At 41.6% G+C, this 24,462-nt stretch overlaps 1 protein-coding gene across 4 annotated transcripts in view; it reads left to right on the top strand.

Moving 5' to 3' along the window:
• Window positions 1-24,462, top strand: part of RASGRP1 (RAS guanyl releasing protein 1) — a 74,098-nt gene that overhangs the window by 16,643 nt on the left and 32,993 nt on the right. For all 4 annotated transcript variants that reach the window (XM_012528395.3, XM_012528390.4, XM_004448250.4 and 1 more), the window contains one exon: window positions 21,669-21,774. In XM_012528395.3, coding sequence (XP_012383849.1) covers window positions 21,669-21,774 — 106 coding nt within the window. The remainder of the gene's footprint in view (window positions 1-21,668; window positions 21,775-24,462) is intronic.

Below are 24,462 nucleotides of genomic sequence, written 5' to 3'. Positions count from 1 at the left end.
TGTGTATCTATACACTTATGATGTAATTATAGTACAGTATAGTATTATATAGGGAAACGGACTTTGGCCCAGTGGTTAGGGCGTCCGTCTACCACATGGGAGGCCCGCGGTTCAAGCCCCGGGCCTCCTTGACCCGTGTGGAGCTGGCCCATGCGCAGTGCTGATGCGCGCAAGGAGTGCCGCGCCATGCAGGGTGTCCCCCGCGTAGGGGAGCCCCACGCGCAAGGAGTGCACCCATAAGGAGAGCCGCCCAGCGCGAAGGAGGGAACAGCCTGCCGAGGAATGGCACCGCCCACACTTCCCGTGCCGCTGACGACAACAGAAGCGGACAAAGAAACAAGAAACAAGACGCAGCAAAAAGACACAGAAAACAGACAACCGGGGGAGGGGAGGGGAATTAAATAAATAAAAATAAATAAATCTTTAGTATTATATAGTTATAATACATATGGAAATGTGGAGGCTGGATATTTTATGATATTAAGAAAATAGTGTTGATTTTGTTTTTAGGTGTATTAATGGTTAACTGGCTTTGTTTTTTATTAGAAATATAGACTAATATTTCTGGACAAAATGATATCATGTCTGGGATTGTTTTAAAATAATATGGGCAAGGGGACAGGAGTCAAGTGTAGATGGGTCAAGATTGGCCACATGCTGATCATTGTTGAAGCTGTGTGAGTACATGGAGTTTCCAAAATTGTTTTGCCCTCTATATTTTCTTACAATTTTAAGTAATAAAGAGTCCTCGGACCTAAAAAAAATAGGTGATTCAGAATTACAGAAAATTCCAAGGACTCTATTGCTCTAATTTTCTTGGGTGATGAAACAGAGTAATTGTTCTTGTATTTAAGAAAGGGGGGGGAGGGGGAAGTAAGGAATAAAAATGGGTACTTTGATAACACGCCATTGAAATAATTTACTGTACTGTACTTGGTATCCCATGTCATATTCAACCCATCTTCTACCCAACACTGCAATGATGAATTTCTGGGTATTGAAAAAGACACACACACAAAATCTGGAAACTTTAAACTTCAATCTTACTGTCAGAGGGAGGAGTTGGAGTTAAGTGAGAGAATGTAATACTCTGTCTCCACTCTCTTCCCCACAATACACGCTCCTGGCTTTGATATGGGAAATGCTATGGATGTGACCTACTGATTTCAGCAAGGTGGGTGTGTTTCAGCAGGAGACCATGGGAGTCCATACAACACCATGGTTTTTGGAATCCAATTCTGACTCTGCCACTTACCAAATGTGGGGTTAGAGAAGTTATTTTACTTCCATTTTCTCATCTGCAAAGTGTGGATAATAGTGAAAATTTTTTAAGGTTGTTTTAGTTTGGGTCAAAAGTAAATAAGACTAAAGTCTTAGTTTATATTTTCCCAGAAGCAGATTCTGGGGCAAGGATTTGAGTACAAATAGTTTACTTAGAAGATGATCTAGGAAAAACTGGTAGGGGAGCCATGATGGCAACTTATAGAGAGTGCATTATCCAGTGAGATACTGCTCTGGGAGTCGGTGCAGAAGATGCTCTTGAGGGTTATTGCACCCAGGTCAAGGGAGCTGGCATATTTATACACCAATGCCCATCAATCATCGATTGAGGGCTGCTGCTAGGGGTTTTAATTCTCCAGCACTTCTGACCTGCCTTGCACAATGATGGGCTGAGGCAGGTGAAAGTTAGGTGAGCATACACTATAAGGTTAAGTCCTGAGAGAGTAGGGGTGGGCACTGACAGGGTCTATAAATTCAGACATGTAAAGTACTCATTGAGTTCCTGGTAAAAAGTAAGTGCTCAATAAGTGTTCAATGGACAAATAATAGGCTACATAAAAATCCAGATAAACTAATTCATAGCTGGTAAATAATCTTATGCATATAGATATGAGCATGGATGGATGTCATTCTGCAAGTATAGTAAAACTGTTTATCATTGTGTTGGACATTTTCATCAGACTTAAACATGTTTTGCTAGATACACTTCTGGGAATATAAGTGCATTTGATGAAAATCAAGGTCCTTGAAGATCAGTAGGGTAGAACACTGAGAACTTCAGTAGGAATAAACAAAGTCTTGTATGTAAGTTAAAAAATAGTGCTTCAAATTTGTTCTGGATAGGAAAAAACAAGATCAATTGCAGTTCTTGTGAAAAATTCAAAGGGATTTTAGTTGTAAATTCAGTATGAACCAATAGTGTCATGTATATTCTAAAAAAGTTAAAATAGTCTGAGATGGGTGGTATTAATAGAAATAGACTATCCAGGTAAAGGGAGTAATCCTCCCATTAAATTCTGTGGTCCAATCCTAGTGCTGACACATAGTAACCTTGTGAAGTTAGCTAGTTTCTTAATCTTTCTGAGACTAAGTTTCTTTTAACATGTAAGTTAATACATACTTCATGGGATTTTTGTGAAGTAGGTATCTTACAAGAAGTTAGAAATAATGTATGTAAAATAGTATCACAATGCCATTACACAGACAATACTTAAAAATGGTAGCAATCAGTATTACCATAGACTTTTCAAATGTTAGTGTATCATTCCCTCAGATCAACAGTGCAAACCACCATAGGATCCACAATCTTACTATGAAGATGCAAGATGGAGAAATCTAGTTGGAATGGCGTATTTGTTTCCTAGGCTGCTTAAGCAAATACCATGAAATGGATTGGGTTAAATAATTGGAGTTTATCTGCTTATGGTTTTGAGGCCTGGAAGATGTCCCAATCAAGGCATCATCAAAGTGATGCGTTCATCCCCAAAGACTGGCATTCTGGGCCTGGCTGCTGGTGATCCTTGCTTCCTCTATCACATGGCAAGGCATATGGCAGCACCTCCTGGTCTCTTACTCCTCTTCTGGGCTTAGCTTCTTGCCTCCTGTGGCTTGCTTTCTCTTTGTCTGAAATCCATTCTCTTATAAAGGATTCCAGTAAGAGGATTAAGACCTATCCTGACTGAGGTCGGTCACACCTAAACTGAAGTAGCCTCATCAAAAGGTGCTACTTACAGTGGGTTCAAACTCACAGGGATGGATTAAATTTAAGAACATATTTTTCTGGGGTGCGTTCAGTTCCAAACCACTACAAATGGCTGTGTCAAAAATTACCAGGATGGTGCCATAATAGGCACAAGCAGGTATGAGCTTAGTAGATAGTGCCATAATTTTAAAATTTACAGGAATTTGAGATATATTAATGGGTATTCAGTAAGCAAGGTCCAAAAAGTAATTGTCATTTTTCAAAATGCTGGTCCAGACATGAACTATCTTACAGGATTATTAGAAGAAATCAGAGTATTTCATATAACTAAAGTGCAGGAAGAGCACAAGATGCTTGTAGGCCTTAGGACTATGTAAAGTCAGGGATTAGAACTCCAGCAAGAGACTCTAGCGTGTGTTCTCTCCCTCCCTCTCTCTCTCTTCTCTCTGCTTGTCAGCACATCATTTTCTTTCACTGAAGATTTGTTTCTTCCATGGGTAAGGAACAAGGCACCAATAGCTGCAAATTCTGCAGTTCTTACCATTATACATTTAATATTTTTTCATCTAATTCAATGAAAAGAATTGCCAGGGAAGAACTTTGATTGGTTTAAGTTGGGTCAGGTGGCTACGGCTTGAACCAATAACCACTGATCAGGTAGGTGGAGTCATTTAATAATGCAGCATTTCTGTCTAGGACCACATATTGAAGTTCGGATAGCAACGTTTCCCAAAGGAAGGCTGATGGACTGGGCACACAAAACAGTACCTGTCTACTGCACCAAGATCTGACCAAATACTAGAGTGCAATGTTAGGTACATGGCAGTCACCAGGTGCACAGAGCCCATCATGGGGCAGGTCATGAGATACTTGAGAAAAGAATTCAGTGAACTCACCACACACCTTGGCTGTCTGACTGGGGCCACTTTACAAATCACGGTATGGGCAGCTAGAGCCCAAAGAGCAGCATCTTGCCTGGCAGAGGAAACAAATTTTGTGTTTGGGCTTTCTAGGGTGGCTAGAATTTGCAGAGTGCATACTGATGCAGAGGAATCTAGAGTGGGGTCTCCTTTAGTCTTTGACTAAATTCTAATCTATGCACAAATATGGTGAGATTCCATGATTCCTGACAGTTAATAGCTATTGGGGGTTAGAGAGCTAAAGGAGGTCTTACAGTCTAGGAAATATTACAGTTCCAACCAGCCAGAGTGGAGAGACATAACACCTGTGGCAATCAGATAAGCCATGAAAAAGGAACCAATGTTTTAGTAGGGTGACTCTAGCCCTAAGAAAGCCTAAATCCAACCTAGATCAGTCTAGGGCTTTTGGAAATTAAATAACTCTAAAGGAACATGAGCCAAAGTCACAACTTTGTATCACAATGTGTTGCATGTAATAGAACATTGTGAAACATACAAAGAAGCAGGAAAATGTGATCTATAACCAGAAGAAATAGTCAATGAAAATTAACTCAGAGATGACCCAAATGTTGAATTAGCAGACAGGGAATATACAATAGCTGTTATAAATATGTTGAAAGATTTAAAGTAAGGTGAAGAGATGGATAATCTCAATAGAGAAATGGAAATAATAAAAGGAACCAAATAGAAATTCTAGAACTGAGAAACATACCATATACTATAATAAAAAAATGAAAGGGCTTGGAATAGCCAAAACAATCTTGAAAAAGAGGAACAAAGTTGGAAATTTTACCTGCTTTCAAGACTTTTTATAAATGTATGATAATCAAGACAATATGGAGTAGCCATAAGAATAGATAAATGCATCAGTGCAACAGAATAGAGTTCAAAGTAATTTATCATATATGGTCAACTGATTTTCAACAAAGGTACCAAAGCAAGTCAATGGAGAAAAGGATGTCCTTTCAACAAATGATGATGGAACAACTGACATCCATATGAAAAAATGAACTGTGACCTATATCTCACACCATACACAAAAATAATTTAAGGGAAATGGATGTGGCTCAAGCAGTTGGGCTCCTGTCTACCATATAGGAGGTCAGGGTTTGATGCCCAGGGCCTCCTGGTGAAGGCAAGCTGGCCTGAGTGGTGAGCTGGCAGACTGCCAGCCCATAGGGATTGCCGCCCCGCGCAGGAATGCCGCCCCACATGGGAGTGCTGCCTTGTGTGGGAAAGCTGCCCTGCACAGGAGAGCTGGCACAGCAAGATGACATAACAAGAGACACAGAGGAGAGATAATAAGAAACATAGCAGAACAGGGAGCTGAGGTGGCATAAAAGCATGATCGCCTCTCTCCCACTCCAGAAGGTCCCAAGATCGGTTCCTCGAGCCACCTAATGAGAATACAAGTAGACACAGATGAACACACAGCAAATGGTTAGAGAGAGCATACAATGGGGGGGGGAGGAGAAACAAATAAGCTAAATCTTTAAAAAATAAAAATTTAAGATGAATTAGAGGCCTGAATATAAAAGTTAATAGAGTAAATTTTCTTGAAAGAAATATAGGAAAATATTTTTGCAAGCTTGAGGTAGATATTTCTTGGACAAAAAGAACACTAACCAATTAAATATTTAATAAATTGGTTTTCATAAAAATAAAAAAATTAAAAACTCTTCAAAAGATACCATTAAGGAAATGAATTGGCAAGGCACAGACTAGGAGAAATATCTGCAATGCATATCTTTGGCAAGAACTTATATTCAAAACGTGTAGATAATTCTTACATTCTAATAATAAAAGACAAATGACACAATTAAAAGTGGGCAAAATAATTGAATATGTCACAAAGATATATATGTAAATAAACACATACAATGTCCTCAACATCAGAAAATATGAATCAAAATCTCAATGCTATACCACTGTGCATCAACCAGAAAGGCTACAATTAAAAGAGTGTCAACACCAACTGTTAATGAAGATATGATGCAGCCAAAACTCTCATATATTGCTGATGGGGTTGTAAAATGATACTATCACTTTGGAAGACTGTTTGGCAGTTTTTTGTAAAGTTAAATATACCCAATTCTACTTCTAGGCATTTACTCAAGAGAAATGAAAACATATGCCTACAATTTGACTTGTGCAAGAATGTTCATAGCAAATTTATTCATAAAAACCACAAAGCGGAAACACCTCAAATGTTACACAATGTCAGAAAAATAAATAAACAAATTGCATTATGTTTATGCAACAGAATGAGTATTCAGTAAAAAGAAATACATTCAACATTGATACACCTCAGAAACATTATTCTGCATTAAAGAAGCATAACATACACAAAAAGTACACACTATATAACTCGAATTACAAGAAGTTCTAAAACTGGCAAAACTGATCTGTGATTTAAAAGTCATCAGAATAATGGTTTTTTGGTGGGGTGGATTTGAAGGAACTAAGTGGGAAGGAGCATGAAAGAACTTTCTGGGTCAGAAAACTGTGCTAGATATTTAGAGGGATTTGGGTTACATGGATGTAAGTTTCATATACTGGATAAAATTATCTTGCCCAAACAATGTAGAAAGGGGTCATCCTTAGGATTGAGTTTTTGGTGTCCTTTCATTTACGTGTGGAAAGTAACAGTCCCCACTGGATACTTTCTATGCAACCAGGAAGAAAAGGAAAAGGAGAGGATGCCAGGCATCAAAGGCCAAAAGACCATTAATCAGGAGAACGTGTGACTCTTCATTTTAAAGGGTATGAAGAATGCTGGTCTCTTCGAGATAAAACACCACCTCTTACATTAAGGCTGTGTGAGCCCTAGGGGGAGAAGCTTTGTCATTGTGTAGTAGGATGTTCCTTGTGGCCCAGATCAGTTACCTTTGATCATGACTCTCTGGCTCACATCAGATTGATTTCTGATTGTGCTTTGGAAATTAGAGCTAACCAGTATGACCACATCATCATGCATATATACACACACACACATACATACACCCTTGGTGGCTGTGTTGCTGTAGGGGCTATGTGGTTAGGAAAAGGTCCATAAGTAGAAATTAAAATAAGGTTCAAGGTTCTTTAGAAATGGTCCATCTTGAAAAAAAAGCCCTTAGGTTGTAAAGTACCACAAATTGGCAATTTTAACAGAATATCAGGTAAGTGGGTGCTACTCTTCTCTTTTTACAGATCATCTGTTTTTGTAGAATGTTGACGGAAAGATCAGAGTAAAGGCAACTCGGTTTAGGATGTGAGGTCCCCCAAACCTTGTGCCTGATCTATGTATCTATGCATCTCTACAAGTGCTCTTGAATGCAACCAAACTGGACCTCACAGTCCTTCCTAGATTTGCTTTTAAATCTCTTATTTCCAAACCATTTCTCTCCTTAACAATACCATTACTTCCATTCCAGTTTGTAAAACTCTCACCCTTCCTTCATGGCCCACTTCAAATACTACCCTCTTCATGAAGGGTAACCATTTCTTCTAGTGAAATTTGGTCTTTCCAGTCCTCTATCCTGCTTAGTGTTTTGTAGGAAACTCCCTCCAGGCCCTTATTCTATTTTGTACCATGTTATAGACTATAGCTTCCTGATGCTTACTTGAACAGGATTGTGGTTATCTCTGCATTCCCCACAGTACCCATCACAGCGCTCTTTGAACAAAGAATGCTGGACTTGTGGTGAGAAGACCTAGTCCTGGAATTCCGATTCTGCCACTTGTTGGTGATATGATCCATGGGCTGGTTACTTACCCAGCAGTGCTATTTGAATGATCTAATACCTGGTTCAGAACCGATACCCACAAAGAAGGAGCCAGTCAGACATTCTTCCCAGCCTTTGTACCTTCTTGTCTATAAAATGGCACAGTTGCTACTCAGCTCACAAGGTTGTTGTGATGGTCAAATCAGATAATACATGTGAGAGTACTTTGTAAAGTGCAAAGTGCTATGCAAATGTGAGGGTTTAGTGATATTTCCAGTGCATTTGTGTGGGCTGGTTGCCCTGTCCTCTCTCAGCATCACCTAAAGTGCTACTCCTGCTCAGAGTGGGCTCCTAGGAACAGGCCAAATGTCTGTTGATCAGGTGTGGCATGACACATCAATAGGAGGAATCTTGGCCTTAACCTATTAGATCCCATGGAAACTCAGGCTATTTGTTGCTTCAAGGATGGTCCCTTACCTTTTCAGTCCTGGAAATCTCAGTTTTTCAGCAGATCAGTTTTGGAAAATCCAATCAAAATTTATTTTCTAGGAAAGATCTGTGAACTTTAATCTAACTTTTTCCTACTTGATGACACCTTGTTTTATTGCATGACTTTAAAATTCAGAACCTTTAAAACTAGCTGGAGCCTCAGACTCATCTGTTCTCACTGTATGTCAAAGGGCTGCTCTGCCCAGAGCTGTAAATGGAATTAAATGCCAGAGACATTAACACAGATCAAAAGAAGAGTCTAAACCTTATTTCTTTCCTTGTCTGTCTGGTTTTTTGTTTCCTCTGTTTACCCTCTTTTCTTTTTCTTTTTTTTTTTTTTTGCATTTTTTTTTATTGACTTTGTAATAATATTACATTAAAAATATATATGTGAGGTCCCATTCAACCCCACCCCCCCACCCCTACCCTCTTTTCTTAAAAGCTGTGTGCTTTCCTCACCATCACCCCCTGCAGTCTCTCACATTGCCTGGGGATATACATCCTTGGCCACTGCTCCCTCCCAAAGGCATTTAACTGTTTCCTCATGGTGAGCACCAGAATGTTGTGTTTTGTCTTTATCAGTAGTTGATGTCTGTTCTTACATGCTGTGATTGAAATGAAAGAATGGCCCCTATGGACCATGTCCAGCAGGATATTTAGAAACTGTAGGGAACTGAAAAGAAGTAGACACAACCCTTCTCCTTGTCCTTAAAGAGTCCGCATGTAATGGGCAAAGCAGGACAGTTATAAATAAGAATCATAAAAATACTAGAATCAGAATGATAAAACAACAGAACAATAACTTGTAGCCTCTTATTGCCACTTCATAGTTATGAACCCTTTGCTAAGTTATCTCACCGATCTTGAGTCTGTTTCATTTGTGAACCGAGAACATACCTCCCATGCAGAGTTGTAGTACAAGTTAGAGAGAATGTAACCCGCCTCATCTGTATGTGGCATAGACAGGTGCTAATAAACCAGGCATTATTATCATTAGTGTTCTCGTTAAGTATGCAGACTGCCTCCAGAAACCCTCGCGTGTTGAAGTGGTGGAGCACCTTCATCCTCTCAGCTTCAGGCTGAGCGGAAGAGGGATATGGTGGAAAGGGCAGGCTGGGTCAGAAGAGCAGAGCAGAGCTCAAGTCCCAACACTGTTACCCATCAGATGTGTGATTTTAGACAGGTCACATTGCCTTATTCTCTGTTTCCTCACCTATAAAATAATGAAACTGATTCCCCCCCCCCCCCCCCCGGAAGGTTGTTGTGAGGCTCAAATGAGATAACATACATGGAGACTAGTAGCAGGCCATAAAGCACTAGGAGTGTAGGTTACTGGTGCCTCAGAGCAGTGAGGCTTCGTGTGCCTACGTGATGACTGTCAGGCAGCCTAGATCAGGGGACCCACAGGTCAACCAGACATCACAGAGGTTTGGACTCAGTTCAGGACCTTGTTCTCTCCAAAAGGTCTTTCCTTATCTTGACTGATTCTCTGATGGTCTTTGCTGGGAGGGATGGGAGTGGGACATCATCACATCTCATTCTTTAGATGAGCAAATTGAGACTCAGAAATGGTCAGGGCCACCCGGTGCGGGACACCCTGCATTGCATCCCAGCCCCGCCACTAACTGCTGTGCAAACTTGAATAAGTCACTGTCCCCCTCTTTGCCTCATTTTCTTCATTTATCAAATAGCAGTAATATCACCTTTCTCATAGGGTTAATACATGTAAAGGCTCTCTTGGAACAGTGCTTGCTACAAGGAAGCACTCCATATGTGTTAGCAGACAGGGACAGAGACAGTGTGTCAGGCTAAACCTTGACTATAGTTCATTTCTTCTGGTCAGATGCTTTATTTACTCCACCAGGACCAAATATTTCCCCCTGTCTCCTGCAATCCCAACTGCTAACAAGACTGTTTCAGTGTAGCATTTTGGATGTTTCTGTAAGACTGTGGCACAGCATCAGTTTATGACTTGGGTTGTTTTCAAACACATTTTTATTTGGCTCTTGGGTACTGAGGAGAGCCTGGTTCTCCTTTCCTTCAGATAAGAGATTCCTCACCCACCCATGCAGTTCTCTTTTCCAAAGTTGTTCCTCATGCAAATTTGCTCTTTTAGCACCCGAGTAAACTCAAATAAACCCTTTTGTCTTGAGGATCTGAGGAGAATACACACTTAAATCCTAGGATCAGAAGGAAACTTGGAGGGCCACCCACCAACTCTGCCATGGAGTGAGACCATGCCTGAGGAGAAACCAAGGTCCATCTGATTGGCACAGAGAGTGTGACAAACCACACAAACAGCTACATTTGGTTGTGGTTATAGTTACATTTTTTTTCATGAAAAATCATATTTCCAATCCGAAATAGCCAAGGATTAAAAGGAGTTCATGTCCAGCCTTTGGTAGTAAATTTGGAAAGAGAAAAACAAAATAGTGTTTCTCTTATTAAGAGAAATAAGAACAACTCATCACTGTCATAGTTCTTTACAGTTTATGAAGCATTTTTCATATATTTGATCAAATGAAATCTGATCCTCTGCAACCAAAGAAGGGGAAGGGAATTTCAGAATAATTTCTATCTGATTACAAAAGACTATGCTCAGTTAATTTTACCATACTTGGTGATATAATGATAATTTTTGTACTAGAATGTTCATTGCAAAGAATTATAAGCAAAGGACAATTTCTGTGGTATAAAGTATATTTTGTGATAAGACTACATTCAGTGTGTTGATATTTTTTGTTAATACATACCAGTTATTACAATCCTATCATGCACTCGAATATACTTATCTAGTCTGGTAAGTCTGATAGGATCAAGTCATGCATTGAGAAATATTTTCTGAAGAAGGCTATGTTTGTGGCTAACCAGTAATTCTCAGATAGGCCTTATATTATTTCACTTTGTGATTATTTGGGAAATTCCCCAAGTTGCTTCTTAATACCTATTTGACCTGCCAAAAAATATGCAAAAAAAAAAAGGCCCAGATTTTAACATACAAGATTTAAGTGATAGGAGCACGCTCCAGTGAGCAAGGTAAGAGTGTTGCCCTAGATTTTCTTCCCCATTTTGTTTTTCATCTCTTTTTGTTCAATCCTGCCCCTTTTTTGCCAACTTCCTTTCCAGCCATGAGCTGGCAGCTGTCTGTGTTCCTCTGGAAAGCTAGGACAGGGCCTGTCGCTCCTCTCCCCTAGCCAGGCACTTTGCTGTGGTGCTGCAGCATGAGTGGTCACTGCTCATGAGCGCTGCTGGCTGGGCAGCTCACCAAGGAATCAAATTGCAACATAATTGCCCAGCCAGATAATTCATTTGTTCCCAGGGAGTTTGATGAGCTGGGGGAGAAACAGTCACCCAGAGTTACCTCCAGATGGCTCTACCTTCTGAGAAAGGGTCTCGGTGGAATTTGAAGTCTGTTCTGGGGTCACATCTCTGGGTCTGCCTCTTTCTCTCCCTTACTCGTAGCCCCACGCCCACTGCACCAACTGAACTGAACTGAATTTGCAGAACTGAAGAGGAATACTTCTCTCCCGTCTCAGACCCCTGATTCTTCAGAGGTGACAGGTCTGGATGGACGCACTGATCCCCAAAGAAGGCAGGTTTTCTTGCTCGGCAAAGGCAATGCAGCTAAAACTCTTTTACACTTTAGGCAGTTCATACGCTTGGTTAGACACTTATAGATTGCACTTGCTCATCCGAAAAATCTAGGTCATTCCTTACATAGAGTCTCTGCTTCAGAAGGAAAACCATTCCCCTGGGAGCCCTGATCCTGTCGATGTCTAGCCTGGCTGAGGGAACAAAGAGTGCTTCTGCTGCAGAAGAAGGGAGAAATGGGGGACACATGGGGCTGTGAGCTCTCAGGCACCCTGGCATCTTCATCTACTTGGCTGCTGGCTTGCTCTCTGGGTTCCAGTTGTCCTAGCTAAATGGTGTTAATAATATCTATCTGCCTTGTGTTAATGTTTAGGGGTTAGGATATTGAGGGAGATATTAGGAGTATGTACAATAATGCCAGTGAGAAAGGTTACATTGGTCTGTAGAAACATAGGGCTTCTCAGGCAGAAAAAGAGAAGTGGGAGTGGGGTGTGGCTCAGGGGTTTAGTCTTGCAGCATGGATTGCTGAAAGTTAGAGCCCTCCCCGCTATAAGCAGTCTGCACCATGCTACCCTCCAACTCCCTCAGGAGTCACCATGGAGAAGAGGAGGCAGGCGCCAAGGAAAGAGGCCTGGCCCCATAACTCAGTTTCCTCCTCCTCAAAATTTATCCATAATTCCTGCTACTGCATAGGGTTATTGTGTGGCCCAAATAGTCAGCACAAGCCAAGCAGTTAATTGAATGTAGAGGGCTGTGAAAACATGAAGTGCTGTTACCAGGTGTTCTCCCTCTGGAGAATGGTGTGGTTCTCCGCCACTGGCTTGTTTCAGAGATGGCGTGTGTGTGCACATGCACGTTTCCTGTGTGTACAAGGGTGTGTTTCTCTAGATGCTAACAGCTTGGAAAGGCTCCCCCGCTTCCTGCTTCACCACCCTGGCCCTGGCAGCACAATGAATGAGCCTCAGCCGAACAGAGGAGGAGGCACAGGTTCAACTTTTCCTTCACCAAACGTGTTTTATAGGTTTGGTTTCTCTGAGAGAGTAGGGGAGGGAGGCCTAGTTAGACCAAATCACCTTCATCTCGTGGTTGCTGAGTCAGGTTTTTCCCTTCTCTGTGTCCCCGGCTTTGGCTGTTGAACTATTTGTCATCACCTCCCAGAGATTGGGTGGGAGCAGAGAGAAGAGGCGAAATTGTCCAGCTTATTGCCCACTTTGGAAGAATATACTTGCTTGTTGCAAAAGTATGAAATTGCAGCTCATGGTTAAATTGAGATTTGTGTATTGCCCATATCATGGTGTCCCACTTAGCTATTGCAAATAAATAATTAAAAGCTAATTGTAAAAAAAACACACAAAACACAAAAACCTAATTGTGACCAAGATATTCAGAGTTCTATAAATTCCTGGAAACTGTACTGTACCAAGAAATAGAAAATATTCTTACTAGACGTATACTTTCTCACTAATGTAGCAGGTGTCACATTTGGTCTGGAGGTGATATATCAGGTTGTCCCAGAGGAAACAACAGAGCTGGATTTACAAGTTACAGGAGCTTGCCTTCTCCCCAGCTTCTTACCTTAAAGTTTTCATCCCTGGGTTAGAGCGCTAACCACTCCAAGAATGGCTGTTGAGATGGGGATAACTCTCAGAGGCCCATGAAGTCCTTCTCTCCTGTAAGGGAATCTGTTGATCTGGATTAGCAAGGCCCAGAGGGCATGAGACTGAGGGTGAGATGAGGAATAAAGTGGCTTCTGGAGCATCTGGGGATCAGGGAGGCTGTAGAAAGGGTCAGGGCTGCCGGGTAGGAGGAAATACAAAAAGGAAGGCAAGAGAGCAGCAAGCCCTCCAACCTCAGGTCTTCTGAAGGAACCTACCATGGTGCTTGCTGGGGACAGCTGTACTTGTCCTGAGAGCTGGCTGCAAGCATCTCTGCCCAGCTCTGTGTTCCATGACCTCACATTGCTAGCCTGAAATTGGCCATGGTGGGCATATTTACACCATGGAAATCAGCAAATGCTACAAATCAAGGCTTTCCCTCCAGGAAAGCTGGTTATTAAATACATACTAACCCACCACTGACTGCAACCATTCTGATTCTCAAACCTGCTCCTGAGCAAATTGCTTGCTTTCTCCTGTTCGCAACCTCCACCCCTCCCCAGCCTTGAGGGGCTGAAGGCTAAGAAGATCAAGTGGTGTTGATTACAGATGGTATCTGTTGCTCAGATAGTAGGAGGTGTGAGAGTTCAAAGCATATATCACCACATTCTTTTCTTTGCATGCACTTCCTGTCTCAGTTGTATTTTTAAAAAACACCTAGTGGACTTTTCAGCTCATCACTTCCTTTACTCTCCAAACAGGATTTAAGTTTAATAATTTGACCTTTCTGTCAGAAATGTTTTATTTCTTTGGAACATTTATTGCATTCTTATACATTCAGAAATCTGTGTGTGCATTCGTCACGTTCTACCTGGATCTAGCCCATATTTCTGGAGATGCATTTGCAGCTTCAGTCCTGCCATAGGCTCTAGTTCCAACAGTGCCCCTTACAGTTTTCTCATCCAAGGTTTCCCAGTACCATGTCTGACACCTGCTTGTGACACACCTACTATATGCTCTTGTACCCCCAGATGTGGATAGCTTGCCAAATCTCAATATACTGATTTCTAACATTCTGCCTTTGTTACGCACACCAACAGGTTTCCATGGAAATCAAAGTAAAGGGAAAGAAAAGACTCTGTCCTGGGGTTTTTCTCTGGTATTGGACACTTGTTTTCATGTTTCATATCCGTTTTGCAGTGAGTGGTTTGCATCTTATGACCCAGAAAAGTCTTCAGTGTCAGAAAGCCTCCTGTGCAACAAGTAGCAAGGCCTGGAATTCAGCCTTTTGCCAGCTGCACCCACAGCTTTTCCGGGAGCAGTTCACTGCACTCAAAGGCAAGCAGGTCATTTAAGACTAAGCCAAGGAAAGAAGAAAAGAGTTTGCGGGCCTATTTGGAGGCAGAGGAGTGGACCGATGGCCTCTTGAATCTTAAAGTTCCAGTCACCTGGCCACAGATATTGTAAGATCCTTCCTGAAACACCAGGACTGGCTTGGATCTCTCCCTCCTTACCACTCCTTACCTCCTTACCTCCTTACCACTGTTCAATGTGGTCCCTGTGGGTTCCGTTTCTACTGCTTACTGCCTGCTGTTATATGTCTTGGGTCTTATTCTCCATCTAGACTATGAGATCCTTGATGACAAGAGTTTCCTTGTGGCTCTTCACATCTCCTTTAGAATCTAGTATAGTGTCTTGCACAAAGTAGACTAATCATCAGTATTGGTTGTGTCAATAAAAAAACACTAACTAAAGTTGAATGAAAAAATTACTATATAGAATAGGAAGGGAGTTATACACTCTCATTGGAAAGGCACAAGGAGAGGGCAGACAACCACTTACCTATACTGCTTTTAGGATGAATTAACACATCAGATAAAAGGCTTGAGTAGAAGATGTCAAAAGTCTTTTCCACTCTGAAATTCTGTGATTCCATAAAGTGCAGCTATTGCCAGTACTGAATCTAATTGTGGGAAATGGTTGTTGGCTCATAGACCAGTGAGTCCCCAGAAGCCACAGGCTTTTCTGTTTGCTTGATAGAGCAAATAGTCCACAGGTTGGGTGGATCTTTAACCGGTAGCATATATTACTCTCCAAGTTACATGGGAGAGTGTATAAGACTGACATTTTGTAGCTCACTGAGGTTTCAACCCCTTAAAGAAATCTTTCCCTGAAGTGTCAGGAGAACCAGATGGTAATGAAAAAATATGCACATTTTATTATGCATTGCACATTTAGTGTATTAGAATTTTTGGTGTGACACCCTACATTTTTAAAGTCTAAAATGCAAACAAAATTGAATTATTCATTGAAATATTTAAATCGGCTTACAGCAATTGTGTCAAAATACCAAAATTAAATCCGGCAGCCTAAAGGGTAGATTCCCTTTGACCACCACTTAGAAAATCTAACTTTGAGAGGGAGACTCTTCCCCTCAAAAGGGATAAGTGAACGCCGGCTCTGTGAGATAAGGGCAGAAAGGGAGTGCATCCCTGATGAGGTCACTGTAGAGTCTAAGGTCGTTGAAGGTCATGTAGCGGAGGGATGATGGTGGGGTAAGGGTAAACAAATGCACCAAGGTATTCTCTGGTTGAAAAAGGAGAGCCAAGAAGGAAGAGGAAATGGAGTTCTGGACCTAGGTGTAGAGATGGAACATTTCTCTCCTGTCTGCTCTTTCCCTCACCCCCATCTCTGCCTCTTTTTGCTAAGTGAGTCATCCCCTCCTGCCTTACCATTTGCCAGGACTCACTCCCACAGAGAACATGTGAGGATTAACAAGCCACAGTGTGGGGACGTCACTGAAAATCTGTGGAAAAAAAGGTGCAAGATAAAAATGAAGTATGAATGTGATTGTGAACCTTAGACACTGACTCTGCTTTCAAATCTTAAAGGCAAATCCAACTATCAATATCAACCACCAAAGCTTTTTCAGAAATCACCATAGTATAAAAGCTAGTCTCCAAATGTGCTTTGGCTCCCACCCATTATCCCAGAGGCATCTCTTAGATTTGTAGCCCTAGAAATTGGAAGAGATCATAAAGCTCGTTTACTTTAGTCCCCCATTTAATACTTGGGTCCCCTATCCTGACAAATGGTCACACACCAGGATATAGGGGAAAGAACAGGAGTTCAGAGCCTAGCTCCTCTACCCATTGTCTCTTTGACTTAGAATGAATTACCCAATCTCACTTTAAATTCTTCAGCAGTAAATTGCAAATTAAGCCAACACTGTAGGGTTGCTGTGAGAATTGAAAATAACATCACTAAAGGCTGGTATCTAGTAGGACTTCAGTGAATGATAATTCCAATACCAGTGATAACAGTGATTATTTCATTATCGCCCTATAGCCTCCTACTGAATGCTTCTCTGATAGAAATGCTTCCATATGGGAATAGTTCTAATGGTTGGAGTTTCCTGTCACATGCTATGCCCCATTTTGTTCCCTAAGACCTCTATCCATTGGTTCCGGTTCTGCTTCCTCTATATTTTCTATACTACCTCTAAGTTTTCAGATGTCAAATCGAATTCACCCCCATTACTGTGGTAGAGTGTATCACATCATTGTCCCTAGTTTTTCACTCATCTCTGGGTCAGTTTTCTTTGCCTTGTGACTTTGAACTTCCTCCCGGTATACTTTGGTTCAGCCATGTGACTTGCTTTGGTCAGTAGAATGAAAGCATGGCAGTTCCAAGCCTAGGCTTAAGAGGTCTTGAATATTTCCAGTTACCTTTCATGGCCCTGTCATATCCATGAGGACATGGCCCAGCTAGCCCCCTCGTCCAAGGAGGCTGGGAGGCATATGGGTCAGAGACCCCAATAAAAACTAGCTTACCCAGCCTATATAAGCAAAATAAATAATGACTTTCTATTTGAATGAGTTTTGGGGTGGTTTGACATGCACAATTTTTAAAAATATATATATTTTAAATTTATTTGTAAAAGATACATTGATCACACAAAATGTTACATTAAAAAAATATAGGAGTTCCCATATACCCCACTCCCCACACCCCCCAATTTTCCCACATCAACAACTTCTTTCATTAATGTGGTACATTCTTTGCATTTGATGAATACATTTTGGAGCACTGCTGCACCACATGGATTATAGTTCACATTGTAGTTTACACTCTCCCAGTCCATTCAGTGGGTTATGGCAGGATATGTAATGTTCTGCATCTGTCTGAGCAACATCATTCAGGACAACTCCAAGTCCCAACAGCGCCCCCATGTCAAACCTCCTTTTCCCTCTCCCTGTCTTCAGCAACTGCCATGGCCACTGTCTCCACATCAATGATATAATTTCTTTCATTGCTAGAGTCACAATAATTCTACAGTAGAATACCAGTAAGTCCGCTCTAATCCATATTTTATTCCTCCACCCTGAGGACCCTAGGATGGTGATGCCCACTCCACCTCTCAATAGAGAGAGGGCTTCAATCCCACACAACTGGTAGATGGGATTCTCAGGCCTACAGCTGTAGACTCTCAGTTCCTTGGTGTGGTGGTTGTCCATCCTTACCTCCCTGTTAGCTAATCTGGGTAAGTCCAACAAAGTGGAGAGTAGGTGACATGCACAATTTTTGTGACAAGAGTTAAACATTACAGAAATAATACAGGCCAGAAAACATAGAGATAGCAATACTAACATTACCTCACTAGAATACAAGTTCAATAGAATTAATGAATGGTTTACAAAGCTATAACCAGACTAGAAGAATACTTCATAAAAATGATTTATCAAATTGAAACTCTGAGCTCCTTTTGTAAACTGTGGCCAAGAAGAAAGTAAGTGTGTATACTGTATATCATCAATGAAATAACTATTGCTGAAAGCCAAGTTGATTTCCAAAGAGATATGAAAAGTAAGGGGTCTCCTATTTGATACAGTTCATGTACTTTTCAACAAATGTTTAATGAGTACCCTCCAGGGCCAGAACTGTTCTAGGTGCTGGAGATATGGTTGTAGAAAAATATGGACAAGGCTCAGGTCTCATGAAGCTTATAGTCTAGTGGAGATTGAGAAAATAAATAAGGAAACATATAAATAAACAAACTAACTTCAAATCTTGATAAGTGCCATGAAGAAACTCAGATGGGGTCATGGCTACCTTAGATAGTTTAAGGAAGACCTCTCTGAGGATGTGACATTTAAATTGAGACCTAAATGACATGAATGGGCAAGGGAAGAAAGACCCATTGAAGGGAAGAGTAAATTCAAAATCCATGAAGGAGGAATAAGCTTGGAGTATTTGAATTATAAATAGAAGTGTGGAGAGTAGTAATATGGTATGAGATGAAATAAGAGAGAGAAAAATGACCCAGAATGTGTTGGGCTTTGCTAGCCAAAGCAAGGAGTTGGTGCTTTATTCTAAGTATAATGGAATCCACTGTAGTGTATTAGGCATATGGCCTGATTTATGGGTTTCAGGAGCTTGCTCCTGACTGCTGTGAGGAGAATATGTAGTAAGGGGACAAAAGCAGAAACAGGGAAATCAGTTAGGTCATTGCCTTGTGGTTCTGGTTCAAACTAAGAAGATGGCAGAGATGGAGGGAAATGGACAAGTTTGATATATATTTTTTGGAAGTAGAATCAAGTATTACTGGTATATTGGATGGGAGGTAAGGAGAGAAATCAAGGATGACGCCTAGGTTTTTAGTTTGGGTAACTTAGGAGAAGGTTAGTGATGTCATTTCCTGAAGAATGGGAAAGGAAGGGGTTGAGCAAGGGAGAGGTCAAGAGTTTTGTTTCAATACGTTAAATTTGAAATACATATTAGACATCTATGTGGCTATGCCAAGTAGACTGCTGAACATACTAATATGGTACTTAGGGCTGAAAGCATAAATTGGGGAGTCAGCATTATATAGGTGGTATTTTAGCCAAAGGACTAGATGGCATAGCTTAGGGAGAGAATGTTGTTAGAAAAAAGAAGTGGTGTGAGGACTAAGCCACAGAAACATGCTGACATTTAAAGGCTTAGCAGTGGGAGAGGAAACAGGAAAAGAGCCTTAGAAACTGAGAGTGTGGTATAATAGAAGCCAAGAGAAGAAAGTGTTCCAGGAAAGGGAATATAGTCAACTTGGGTTGAATGCAACAGAAGAGTAACTGCTGGATTTACCAATGTGGAGCTGGTTAGCAACCTTCAAAATAAAATATTTAGTGGAATAAAGAAGACAGAAGTCAAATTGGAATGGTTGAAAAGTGAATGGGTGGTAGGAAAGTGAGGGCAGTGAGGTTTTGCTGCAAAGGAGAACAGAAATGAAGAGGTAGAGAGAAGGTGAGGGTTTAAAGGTTTTGTTTAGTTTGGGGTCACCCCCCTCCCTCCCATTGTCTGCTGTCTGTGTTCACTCACTCTGTGTTCTTCTGTGTCCACTTGCACACTCAGTAGCACCGGGAAAGTGCATCTCTTTTTTGTTGTGTCATCTTGCTGTGTCAGCTCTCCGTGTGTGCGACGCCACTCCTGGACAGGCTGTGCTTTTTTTCACACGGGGTGGCTGTCCTTGCAGGGCACACCCTTGCATGTGGTACACCCTATGCGGGGGCACCCCTGTGTGGCATGGCACTCCTTGTGCGTGGCAGCTCTGCATATGGGCCAGCTCACCACAAAGGTCAGGAGGCCCTGGGGATCAAACCCTAGACCCTCCGTATGGTAGGTGGATGCTCTCTCAGTTGAGCCACATCCCCTTCCCTAAAGGTTTTGTTTTCTTTCATTAATTTTAATAAGGAGATACAAGAGCATATTTAAATGCCAGTGGACATAGACCAGTAGAGAGAGAGAGGAGTTGATATTATAGGACATAAAGTGGATAAAAGCAATTTCCATGACCCTGAGAAAGGAAGAGTCCCAGAGCACTGTGGAGGTGTTGATCTCTGAAAGACTTTCCATGGTAACAGAGGAAGGCAGGGAGTAATGGTAATAGAATGCTGGTAAATTGGTGGATTTGGTGATGGGAAGGTGAGTGATGCTGTCAGTTTACTTATGTTTTCTCAAAGAAGTATGACTTTAGGTCATTTACTGGGAATGAGCTAGGATTTGTGAATTCTGAGCCTAAATGTAATATATCCTTCATTTACCATTTGGTACATTTGGAGAAGAATAAAAATAATAACTATTTTGTGTCATGTATTTTAAAGAGTTGTACATCCAACTTTCCTTCATTGGATAATTTTTTTCTGGATCATTCAACATCCCAGCAGGGAACATAATTTACTTTTTAAAAATATCTTTTAAATGAAAACACTTCAATGAAGGGACTACTTACACGATGAGAGTGGGATAAATAGATGCTGCATACAGAGACTGTCAAAAGTCAGAAGTCATTACCACCCCTTAGGGCTGAAGGGTCAGAGGAGAGAATAATGTCAGAAGAGTCCAGTGAGTACTGGAGCCATGGAGAAGCTGCCAATCAGTGTGATCATTCACTGAAGAGGCATTATCTGTTATCAGGGAAGAAGTGCCAAAGCAGAGAGGGAATGAGAAAGACATATCCTGATCTCTCCTCCAATCTCTTACTGGTGCTTCCCAATGGCTGAACCCAATTGGAAAACATTTGGCAAGGGAGCCGGGTGATGCAATTCATGTAGGACAGAGAATAGATTCGGCAGGGCAATAAACAGTACAACCCCTGACACTTTATGTCATAAATGTTGAAAAGATTTTGAAAATCACTCCAAGGGGAACCTTTATATCCAATACCAGTGTATAGAATGCATCTTATTATTCGATAATAAAATAATTTAGGGATTTAGAAAACCTAGCAAATGATGCTCCTTGATATAGGTCATCAAGGATACTTATCATCCACAAATAATCTCCAATGTAATGTTTGCCCGTGGTCTTCCTCCTTTGTTTCCGTCCAGAGACATGTTCAGGATAGTAGGGAAGCTGCTACTTCAGTGCCCTTCACTTGCATGAGCTCCTTCCAAGGCTATGGAAGTGCCCTAAGAATGTCATCACATGGTCATGTTTTTGTGAAAATTGCAAAAATAAGATGTTTAACTGCAATCTATTAAGGGTGTAACTTTTTTCATTTTGACCCTAGAGAGGTTCCTCCCCAAATTTTATGCACTTTAAGCCTCACAAAACTTGGATCTGGTTCTGCTTTCAGCAAGGTACTAATGCAAGTTTTAACACTTCTCCAAGATTCTATCACCTTTTGGGGGTGGTGGTTAATAAGTAACAAAATCGACATTTCTGGAAGGAGAGAAGGTAGCAGCAGGATGAGAAAAGTCCTGGGCAAGGGGCAGTGGGAAAAAAAGAACGGTGCCTGCCTGAAGAACCTGCATTCTGATGGCCTCTCTACCTTTGAGTGATAGCCTACGTGGTGACTAATTTCTCTCCAAGGGCCTAATTCAGATGCTGCTCTTTAAATTTGCAGATGCAGATGGAAACCTGTGCCGAAGTAACCAACTGTTACAAGTCATGCTGACCATGCACCGAATTGTCATCTCCTCTGCTGAGCTGCTCCAAAAAGTTATCGCCCTATATCCTTTAACACAGTGACTTACAGTCCCCAAGTGGTAATTCTTGAATGAATTCATTCAAAGGAAGCTTGAAATTTCTATTGCTATCAAACTTTCTTTGTAGTGTGCTTTCATTTTTATTGGTTTTGGAATAATTTTAAGTAGTTCATATGTCCATTCAGGGGTATGATGTGAGTGTGTGTGTGTCTTCCGTCAAGGGTGTCAATGCTAGTAATGCTGATTGCTCTGAGGGGGCATCAAAGACAGCAATAGGCAAACACCAAACCCTGTCTTCTTCAGTATCTCTTGCCAGTAAAAAAACAACAAAAAAACTTTTCCTGTAGATTTGTCAAAATGCATATTCTTCCTGTACAAATGGACAAAGGTACAAGTGGAACTCAAATGGGAAATTTCTCTTGAGATTTTCTGTTCTATTCTTCAATTGCCTGAGTTTCTGAAGAAAGCTTCCTGGTATCACAGCATCTGGAGAATCCGCTGGTGCCTTGTTGCCTCAGGCAGAGGCATTGCCTGGGTGCCAAGGCATCCCTGCTGGATTTTCCTTCTCTTATGGGGTGTGAACTGAGTGGCATGGAGAAAGTGCCTGGCTTCCTCCTCTTGCTGTTGATGGCTAAGCCATTGTCCCCGAAGAAGAAAGAGCTACAGTGGGGTGAGACCGTTTAGCACCTAAGGTGTAGCTCCCTCGCACTGAGTCATCACTTGCAACTGTTCTAATCCTTTACAACCCTCTAACCCCTCCATTTTCATCTTACAGTACACAGAAAAAATAAAACCCTACTCATAAATCCATACTTCTCTTCTCAAGAGAGGTGCTGCCAGTGGCATTCCAAGGGTGGAGCATTGGGAGATGTCCAAATAATACGGGATGCAGATACTAAGTGGGTGCTTTGACTGCAAAGAATTTAAAAACTGTAATAACATTGATTCCAAATCTGTCTGCTTTTATTAACTCTATGCACTGGCAGTTCTAAACAATGTCAGTGATTTAATACTATTCCCTGAAAAAATTGCTTGTTGGCCTAAGTATCAACTTGCATGTGGGGTGGACAGCTCGGGCAGCCCACCCTTGGTTCACCACTGGGTGCCTTCCCGCATGGCGGGATGGATCCCACTCTTACCCCTCCTTCCCACTCCCCATCTCTCACAGATTCTTACTCTAGCAGTTATCTCCTTTCTCCAATAATTTTAGACTCTTCCTCTTCAATGGCACTTGTCCCTCAGCATAAAACATATTTGTCTCTCCAAACTAAACATAAACTCTCAGCCCTGCCTCCCCTTCATTTAATTGTTAGGGTTAGAAATGTGATGAGCAACATTAAAATAGTCTGCACTCACTATCTCCAATCCCTCAACTCCCACCCCTCCTTAGCTCTACGGGACCTCTACCTCTGTACTCAGACTGTCTTCTGATGTCACCAGTGATCTTCTAACTGCCAAACCCAATAGCATTTCCTCCATCTTTAAGTTGACCTCCCAGAAGCATTGGTCATTATTGAATAATTCCTGCCTCTTCCAACTCTCTCTCTCCCGAGCTCCCAGAACTGCACCCTCCTGGCTATCCAACCCCTCTGGAGGGCCCTTCTCCAGCTTTCCATCTAGTGCCTTCTTTGAACACCTCCTAAATAGGGTGATAATATCCTGGTTTTCTTCTCACTTTACTTCCTTTCTCTGGATGACTTCTCCCATACCCACTACTGTTCCTCTGTGTGGATAACATTCAAGACTGTATTTCTCCAACCCCAACTTTTATAAGGTTCGAACTAGTTTGTCTTACAGATGCTTCAATCTTAATACTCACAACTTAACTCCTTAGCTCACCCCCACCCCCACCCCCAACTACTACCCCATTAATTCTGCGTTACCACCTGTATTTTTGGTTTCTACTTCAGTTAATGATGTCATTATCCATCCATTTGCCCAAACCAGAAACATCAGAAGCACTCTTGACTCCTTACTGCCTTTCACCACCCACACGGCCCGTCACGCAGTCTTAGGGAGTCTTCTTCAGAAATGACTCTTCTCTCCTTTCCCGTGCCACAGCCCTAGGCCAGCACCCATCGTTTCTCTCCTAGGCCTCTGTCCCATACTGGTCTTCTCATCTATGTGGTCTCAATGTGCACTGTCAGAATGGACATTTGAAGAGAAGGATAAGGAACAACAGGGGAGGAAGACAGACTCTGCAGTGAAAGTTACCACATTGATTTAATAGATCACCTTAGTTGTTTTTAAAGAGAAGTATGTTTATTGTACCTTCCCCCTTTGAAAAGGAAGAAGAATAAAAATGTCAACAGGTAGATCAACAGGTGCTCTCTAGGTCATTATACCTGACCCCTGAAGTTACTTTACTAAAAAGCAAAAAGGGTAGGCCATTGCTTCAGTCTCTGCACACTGCAGGGTTAATTTCAAATGCTTGGGCTCACCAGGTGAATGTCCTCCATGGTAGAACCCCAGCATGTCGTTCCTGCTCACCCTGCACCTCTGCAGTTCTCTCCAAAACCCTTTCCCCTCCATGCTCACCTCAGCACACCAGGCACATTGGATCCTTTCACAATCCCTTTGCCTGGAATACCTCTTCCTACTTCTTTGTCTAGCAAACCCTTTCTCTGTCAGGACTCTTCTACGAAGATTTCTCTGACTTTTCCAGCCTCTGTCCCCTTTTAAAAATACATTTCATGTAACTGGCACACCATG

The sequence above is a fragment of the Dasypus novemcinctus genome, chromosome 3 (genome assembly GCF_030445035.2).
Source record: "Dasypus novemcinctus isolate mDasNov1 chromosome 3, mDasNov1.1.hap2, whole genome shotgun sequence".
Lineage (NCBI taxonomy): Eukaryota > Metazoa > Chordata > Mammalia > Cingulata > Dasypodidae > Dasypus > Dasypus novemcinctus.
The sequence above is the reverse complement of the archived record's forward strand: the minus strand, read 5'-3'. Positions and strand labels throughout refer to the sequence as shown.